Source organism: Molossus molossus, unplaced genomic scaffold (genome assembly GCF_014108415.1).
Source record: "Molossus molossus isolate mMolMol1 unplaced genomic scaffold, mMolMol1.p scaffold_m16_p_20, whole genome shotgun sequence".
NCBI classification, from domain to species: domain Eukaryota; kingdom Metazoa; phylum Chordata; class Mammalia; order Chiroptera; family Molossidae; genus Molossus; species Molossus molossus.
Genome location: NW_023425356.1, coordinates 8,936,608 through 8,945,065, shown reverse-complemented (window position 1 = coordinate 8,945,065; position 8,458 = coordinate 8,936,608). Strand labels below are relative to the sequence as shown.

General features: G+C 43.7%; 1 protein-coding gene across 1 annotated transcript in view; it reads left to right on the top strand.

The window, feature by feature from the left end:
- Positions 1-427: 427 nt before the first annotated feature.
- The window catches only part of LOC118637579 (calcium-binding mitochondrial carrier protein SCaMC-1-like), a 31,481-nt gene continuing 23,450 nt past the window's right edge, over positions 428-8,458 (top strand). The window contains exons 1-2 of the mRNA XM_036273152.1: positions 428-625; positions 7,845-7,971. Of these exons, the coding sequence (XP_036129045.1) occupies positions 443-625; positions 7,845-7,971 (310 nt within the window). The 5' untranslated portion in view covers positions 428-442. The remainder of the gene's footprint in view (positions 626-7,844; positions 7,972-8,458) is intronic.

The following is an 8,458-nucleotide window of genomic DNA, read 5'->3' as shown; positions in this document are numbered from 1 at the left end:
GCAGGACAGAGAAACCCACCTGCCACAGGCAGTGTGCTGCGCTGCCGGGAGATTCTGGGCACGGAACACGGGGCCATGCGCTTCCGGTCCCCACACAACCCTCTGCATCCGGGTGGACCATAGGCCGGAAGTCCGCCACGGCAGGCGGCCAGCGTTCCAGCTTCCGGTGGGCCAACGCTCACGTGGTGCCCCTAGGGCTCCCACGAGGCCGCGCGCCCTAGGGTCCTGTGGGAGGGCCCGAGAGCCCACAGGCGCCAGTACCCTGGCTCCGGGAGGCTCCGAACCTCCGCAGCTCGGCCAGGCCGTTGTCATGGCCGCGCTGACGGCTGGGACCAGCCTCCTGGCGTCGTCCAGGCGGCCGGAGGGCGGGACATCCTCGCTTGGGCCCCGAGGAGAGGCGGCCTTGAGGGCCCCGCTGCCGCCAGCCCGCACCCCGGGGACCATGCTGCGCTGGCTGCGGGGCTTCGTGCTGCCCACAGCGGCCTGCCAGGACGACGAGAACGACTTACACTACGAGATCCTCTTCCGTGACCTCGACCGCAACGGGGACGGGGTGGTGGACCTCATCGAGCTGCGGGAAGGCCTGAAAAACTGGAGCTCCACATTTGGTCTGCACTCGGAGAAGGTGATTGACCAAGAGACTGTGGCCATGGAGAGACGCTGGGTGGAGGGGGAAGCCAAACTCGCCCTCGGGAGCTTCCCCCAAAGGCCCGTGTGTAGGGGGTGGAATTCTCTCCGTGAGTCCCTCTCGAGGCGGTAATGCAGCGCCTCGGTAATGCCGCCCAGCCCACCCAGCCCAACGCGGGCTCGCCCTCCCGGAGACAGTCACTGTCCGCGGTGACCTAAGCCTTCTCCTGGGCTCTTTTGGGAGATGCTGACTGAGTTTCTGGTGACTCGTTCAACGTTTACTGAACCCGCCCAGAATTTCAGGAGCAGTGTTAGCCTTTGTGAATGCAGGAGTAAAAGGCCATGACTTAGGACATTCTCACTTCAAGACAGGCACAGATGGGTCCCCAGAACTGCTGCCTCTGTCTGACACCCACAGGGTCTGGGTTGAGTCAGACCTCGATCCATGGGTTTACACTGTAGCTGACTGTTTAGTACCTTGCCTGAATTAGGGGTGTCTTCCTTCTCTAGACCAGTCCTTGACTTGATTATTTAAAAACGGTTTAGTTGGAAGTTTCAGGATATCAAGAGAAAACAGTTATTTTGTTTCCCCTCTATCAGTGCTAAACAGTGTTCAGATACTACCCCACTTGTTTCAGCTCTGTACCAGTGAGATGTGTGTGCGATTCTGTGAAGTCCAAATGTCCCCATGGCTCAGCAAATTCCTTAAGAGTTCTATGCTCTAAAACCTGCTCTGAATAAATTTTTATCTCATTATCTCATACCTGTATCTCCCCATTCTTCAGCTTGATGACTTAAACCATCTACATGATTTTTATTTTTATTTTGTTTCTGGGTCCTGTCTCTTAGAACAGTTTCTGGTTCTACTTCCTTCTCTTAGCCCAGAATTCCAGGACACTGCACCTCAGCCTGTCAAGTATCTCAGGCTTCTGCTAACCTGGGAAGGGATATCAGAGAAGAAACCTGAGAGAGAGGTAGGAATCAGAGAGGAATGGTAGGGATATAGGAACATTGGCATGAACACCAATGTAGGGTGTATACTATGTCTTCAGGAATGGTATTTCATTCTGGAAGATTATCATCTCCTAAGCTGTCACCTGGAAGAAAACCACTTAATTGTGCTGTCACTACACCAGTTCAGCAGTTCCTGGGTAGTGCTGTCTGTGATAAGAATGGTGTATCGGATGGTCATTATATAGCCCCTTTGTTGTATAATAGGATCTTCGGTCCAATGCAATGTTATGTATACACTGTAACTGTTGGGTTGTCCTGATGGCTGAGGTTCTGCAGGCAAGTCAGGCAAACACATACGTACAGTATATGTCAATTCCAATCAAGATGAAACACTGCACCTTATAGAGTAGAATAGTTTCAGAGTAATCAACTTACTGCTCAGTGGCTGGTAGTTTTTCTGAAAGGGTGGCCTTGTGTCAGTGGTTCAGGATGTCTTTGATGCTTATAGGTCGGGCATTTGGCAGCAGCAGTAGCTATATATACTAGGCTTGTTGGGTGGGAGCCCATGCCCTTTGGTTCATGGATTTCCACCATCATAGTTATTCCATTCATGAGCACATTGTGTCAGCACTGGTGTTCATTGTGTCAGCTAGGGAGAGAGTCTGGCTGACTTCAGCTGGCTTGGTCATTCTGTCTACTTGGTGGTTTTGTACCTCCTCCATGTACCTGACATACAATAAGAACAAATTTTTACTTTGTGTCCACTTCCATAGATCCATCCTTTGTATATTTCCCAGACCTCTTTGTCTCTGATCTTCCAGTCTTTTTCTTTCTAGGCCACTGATCACCCAACCTAGCTGTTCACAATTGACCCTTGAACAACATAGGTTTGAACTGCACAGGTCCCCTAATATGCAGATTTTTTTCCAATAAATACTGTAAATGTATTTTTCTTATAATTTTCTTAATAACATTTTCTTTCTCTATTGTAAGAATACAATTTCTCTATTTCTTTATCTAGCTTACTCTATTGTAAGAATACAGTATATAATACATCTAACATATGAAGTATATGTTAATCAAGACTTTGTGTTATTGGTAAGGCTTGAGGTCAACAGTAGGCTATTAGTAGTTATGTTTTTGGGAAGGCTTTTAGTAGTTAAATTTTGGGGGAGTCAAAAGTTACATACAGATTTTTGACTGCTCATGGGGTCAGCGCGGCTAACCCCTGTGTTGTTCAAAGGTCACCTGCATATTGTTATCTCTGGTCACTTCTCTTCTCACATAAAAATGAAAGATTAAGTACAGCACTGGAAAATCTTCCTGGGCAGATTTTCCCTTATTGCTGTCTTTTAGGATTATTCCTGAGTGATACTGAGCAATGCATAACAGGCTGTTGTTCTCAATTTGCATTCACATACTAAGAAACCTGTCCATGAACCAAGCTTATCTTCTTCCCTCTTGTTTCAGCTGGTCATCATGTGAACCCCCATGTAGTTAGAGGTGTCAGTTTAGGAAGGTGATGGTACAACAGTGGTGAGACATGGAGATCTGGACCACTCTCTGTGTAGTTTGCTTGTACTCCCCGAATCTGCATGTGCTTGATCTCAGATGTACTGTTCCACCGTATGGATTGCTGCTGAGCTCACGAAAACTTGTGACTTGGTGGTGGATCTGACAGAACCCAATGATAGGCAACTCTGGCTGTATGGTCATTTGATGTCCCATAAGCACTCTGTTTATACCATGATTCTCTAGCATGCCAGGAACTGTTACAATTTTCTGCTGCAGATTCTTTTTTGGGGGGCTTGCTCTAAATTCCATGCAACATTTTTCCTACAGTGGTCCTGGAAATTGATGTGATGGATCCCCAGACTTCATTGACTCTATCATCTCTCACCCCCCGGAGTACCTGTATCTTTTTTTTTTTTTAATCTTCACCCGAGGACATTTTTACACTTATCTTCAGATAAAGCAGGAGGGAGAGAGGGAGAAAGAGAGAGAGAAACATTGATGTGTCTGTGAGAGAGACATATTGTGTGGTTGGCACCCACACCACCCAACTGGGGCTGGGGACAAACTGCCACCGAGGTGCGTGCCCTTAGTGGGAACTGAACCTGGGATTCTCTGGTCTGCCGTCCCACGCTTTAACCACTGAGCCAAACCGGCCAGGGCTGGAGTACATGTATTTTAACAAGATCTCCAACATATTGCTGCTTCTTGTTCATCTAGTCCAACTAACATATCATCAAACTCCTTTTCTTGCAAATCCGGTTGCTGTCAGAGAAAGACTCCACTATACACCTAGCAACCCAAATAGCGTCTTCACAGTTCTAGATTCATCTCTTTCCCTTATCCTCTATATTGTATCAGTGATCAAATTACCTCCCACTTCCTAAAGATCTTTGGTACCTTGTTGCCGTTCCCACCACTTCCCTCTAGTTCAGAGATTCATTTCTCCTCTGTATTTTTGCAATAGTCTCCTTAATGATAATTAATTAATTTTTTTATATTTTCTCTCTCTGTCACTAAAGTCTGCCACTGAAATAACCTTTCTAACATTTTTCATGGGACTCTGCTCAAAATTCATCAGTAGAGCACCATTACTTACAGCAGTATTTCCCAACTTCATGAGATTTGCTATAATTGAGAACTGATTGTACTGCCTATTATTTTAAGTAAATAGATTCATTTGTATGTCAAATTTATTTTAAAATAAAAAATTTAACATGATTATAGCTGGAAAACTACAAGATTAAAAGTAAGGAATAAACAAAATAAAAATAAATTAGTATTATTGTTTTCTAGCTAAATACTATATTATCTGATAAAGTTGAACCTGAGGCTTACACTCTGATTTTTAAAAAAGTTGGCAAGTATTGAGGCATATTAATGCAAAACTGAGATGTTCTCCATGATGTAATCAGAAAGATTGAAAGGTAATTGAAACAGGAATAATTTTCTCACACTGTGATTTAGTGTTATTTAATACTATTTCCATGTAAGAACCATATGTATTCTATACATTGGGAATTTGAAATCTTTTTTGTGTCTTATAGCTCCTCTCATGATCTCTCCCTCCTGCCTTCTTTTTTTTTTATCCTCACCTGAGGACATTTTTCTATTTTTTGTTCACGTTAAAGGGACACATCAAGTGGCTGCCTCTCGCACGACCCAACCAGTGCTGGCGACAAACTGCAACCATGGTACATGCCCTTAGCGGGAACCGAACCCGGATCTCTCTGGGCCACAGGCTGATACTCTAACTGCTGAGCCAAACCGGCCAGGGGCTTCCTGCCTTCTTCATCCCCTACTTTTCTCCCTTGCATTTTTTTTTTTTTAAATCCTTAACCCGAGGCCCAGTCCATGTGGCTCAGTGGTTGAGTATCGACCCATGCCCCAAGAGGTCGCTAGTTTGATTCCTGGTCGGAGCATATGCCCAGGTTGTGGGCCAAATCCCCCTGGGGGCATGCAGGAGTGACCAGTCCATGTTCTCGCTCATCAATGTTTTATCTCTCCCTCTTTCTTCCTCTCTCTTGAAAATAAAATCCTCACCCAAGGATATTTTTTTTTTCTTTTTTTTATTTTATCCTCACCCGAGGATATTTTTCCATTTTTTGTACCGATAGAGTGGGAGGGAGAGAGAGGAAGGGAGAGAGAGAGAAACATCGACGTGAAGGGACACATCGAGTGGCTGCTACCCGCACGACCAACCAGGGCCGGGGACAAACTGCAACCGAAGTACGTGCCCTTAGTGGGAACCGAACCCGGATCTCTCCGGACCGCAGGCCAATGCTCTAACCGCTGAGCCAAACTGGCCAGGGCAAGGATATTTTTTATTTATCTTCAGGTCGAGAGGGAGGGAGGAAAAGGGAGAGAGAGAGAAACATAGATGTGAGAGGGACACATCGATGGTTGCCTCCTGCACGATCTGGATCAGGGCTGGGGATGAACCACAACTGAGGTAGGTGCCCTTGGCTAGAATTGAACCTGGGACTCCTTGGTCCGCAGGCTGATACTCTACCACTGAGCCAAAGCAGCCAGGGCTCTCCCTTGCATTTTGTTCTTAGAGAATTGGAACTATTTAGGGTTGTTACGAAGATTAAATGAATTTATATATATACATAATGCTTAGAAGTAAGTGCTCAATAAATATTAGCTTTTATTATTATGACTATCATTATTATTGTTTTCTCTAGTTAACCTATGCTTTGCCTGTTTGCAAGTACTTACACATATTTTTGGAATGTCTTCTCCCATTTGTCTGCCCAGTTAATGCCTATTATTTCTGCAGTTCTCGGTTTAAGTACTTTTCCTCTGTGAAGGCTCTCCCGAATCCCCTGAAACGCCACTATAACTTGAATATGTTCCTATTATGTCTCCTAATATAACCCTTTGGTTATATGAATGATCTCTACTAGTCTGTAATTTCCTTCAGGGCAGAGACTGAATCTTCTTGTCCTTTGTTTTTTTATTATTTAAAAAAAATTTTGCCTGGCTGGTGTGGCTCAGTGGTTGAACATTGACCCATGCACCAAGAGGTGGCTGATTTGATTCCCAGTCAGAGCACATGCCCAGGTTGTGGGCTCGATCCCCAGTGGGGGGCATGCAGGAGACAGCCAATTGATGTTCTCTCTCATCGATGTTTCTGTTTCTCCCTTCCTCTCTCTTTAAAATCAATAAAGAAAAAAAAACCCCACCTTTTAATTTTCTTTATTGATGTTAGAGAGAGAAAGGAAGGGAGAGGGAGAGAGAGATGGAAACATCTATAAGAGAGAACATCGACTGGCTGCCCCCTGCATGCCCCCCACTGGGGATTGGGCCCACAACCCAGGCATGTGCCTTGACCGGGAATAGAACTGGTAACCTCTTGGTGTGTGGGTTGATGCTCAACCATTGAAACACACCGGCTGGGCATCTTTTTGTCTTTTAATCCCTAGCACCTAGTCCAGGATCCAGCTCACAGTATTTTTCAACTCAACAAATATTGATTAAAGGCCTTTGTGTGCCATACTTTATACTAAGCATTGATGGTACAATGATGAATAAGACATATGCTCTTGACATAGGAGTCTACTGGAAATATAAGTGATGTGCATTTAAAAGCTAAGATTATTAGCTTGGCCGGTATGGCTCATTCCATGGACTGAGAGGTCCCAGTTCGATTCCTGGTCAGGGTACATGTCTGGGTTGTGAGCTCGATTCCAGTAGGGAGAATGCAGGAGGTAGCCAATAGGTGTTTCTCTCTCCCTTCCTCTCTCTCTAAAAAATCAATTAAAACATTCTTAAAAATTAGGATTATTAATTTTTTTATTTGCAAAAACATAACACCCCAGTGAGACTTGAACATATACTTAAAAAAATTTTTTTTCCTTTATTGATTTTAGAGAGTGAGGAAGGGACAGGGAAAGAGAGATAGAAACATCGATGAGCGAGAACATTGATTGGCCTCCTCCTGCATGATTCCACTGGGGATTAGGCCCACAACGTGGGCATGTGCCCTGACCTGGAATTTTTTTTTTTTAATTCCTCACCCGAGGATACTTTTCTATTTATCATCAGATAGAGTGGGAGGGAGGGAGGAAGAGAGAGACAGAGAGAGAGACCTAGTCTTGTGATAGAGCCACATTGACTGGTTGCCTCCCACATGACCTGACCAGGGCCAGGGACAAACTGCAACTGAGGTACGTGCCTTTGGCTGGGATTGAACTCGAGACTCACTGGTCCACAGGCCAACACTCTAACCATTAGCCAAACTGGCCAGGGCCTGACTGGGAATTGAACTGGCGACCTCTTGGTGCATGAGCCAATGCTCAACCACTGAGCCACACCAGCCAGGCTGAACATACATTCTTACTTCATAAAACTAGGTCTCCAGCCATGAAACTCTGGGTTATATTAGAATTTTACCTCATTTAATTAACAGAATGTGAGGTTGCTGCTGGCAAGAACTGTACCTTAGTGTCTTTATTCTTTTAAGGTACTTGACATTCATTGATAACTACAAGTAAATTCTTCTAAGATTCATAATTATTTGGAATAACAGGGCTATTATTGAGGCTATATTATTATAGAGGCTATTGACTCTGGTATTACACATGTTTTTTTAAAAAAAAGATTACTTAATTGTATAATACTACAGAAAATAGGCCACTGGCTGTGGATGGAAATCATAATTAGGATGAGTGAACTTCGCCACTGTTTGAATAGTACAGGGGATATACTTGCAACACACCTCTGCAATGGTCTCTTCTCTCTTGCAGGACATTTTTAAAGCTGGAGATACTAATGCTGACTCAGGATTGGACTTTGAAGAATTTATGAGATACCTTAAAGACCATGAGAAAAAAATGAGGCTGGCATTTAATAGTCTGGACAAAAATAATGATGGTGTGTATGTGGGTGTGTTTTATTCACAATTAGCTTAGTATGAATAATAGCTGTCAGTACTAAAGGATATGTTTACCAGCCTTTAACTAACTTCTATTAAAAATTCAATTCTGTTACTTGTTTAGCAGTATTTTAATTTTTCTATGAATAATATACAAACTATGTTAATATTACAATTTCTGTGTGGTTATCATCTTTTAAATAAAATAATTTTTGGCATCTGAATTTATAGCTTCTCAGCTTAGTCAGTAGGTCTTTCCACTCTTATGCAATACATGAGCTGAAAGTAACATGGTGGTTTTTAAAGTGACGTTTATTGTTTTCTTGCTGATTTTGAGATGATTTCAGTTACAGGAAAGTTAGATAACACAGAAAAGCTCCTGAAAGAAAGTAAAAGTTACTTGTAATCCTGCTGTCTAGAGATCAGGTGTAGCATTTTAATATATTTTTATGTCCGTCTAGACTTTTGTCTGTTTTTTTCTTGGTT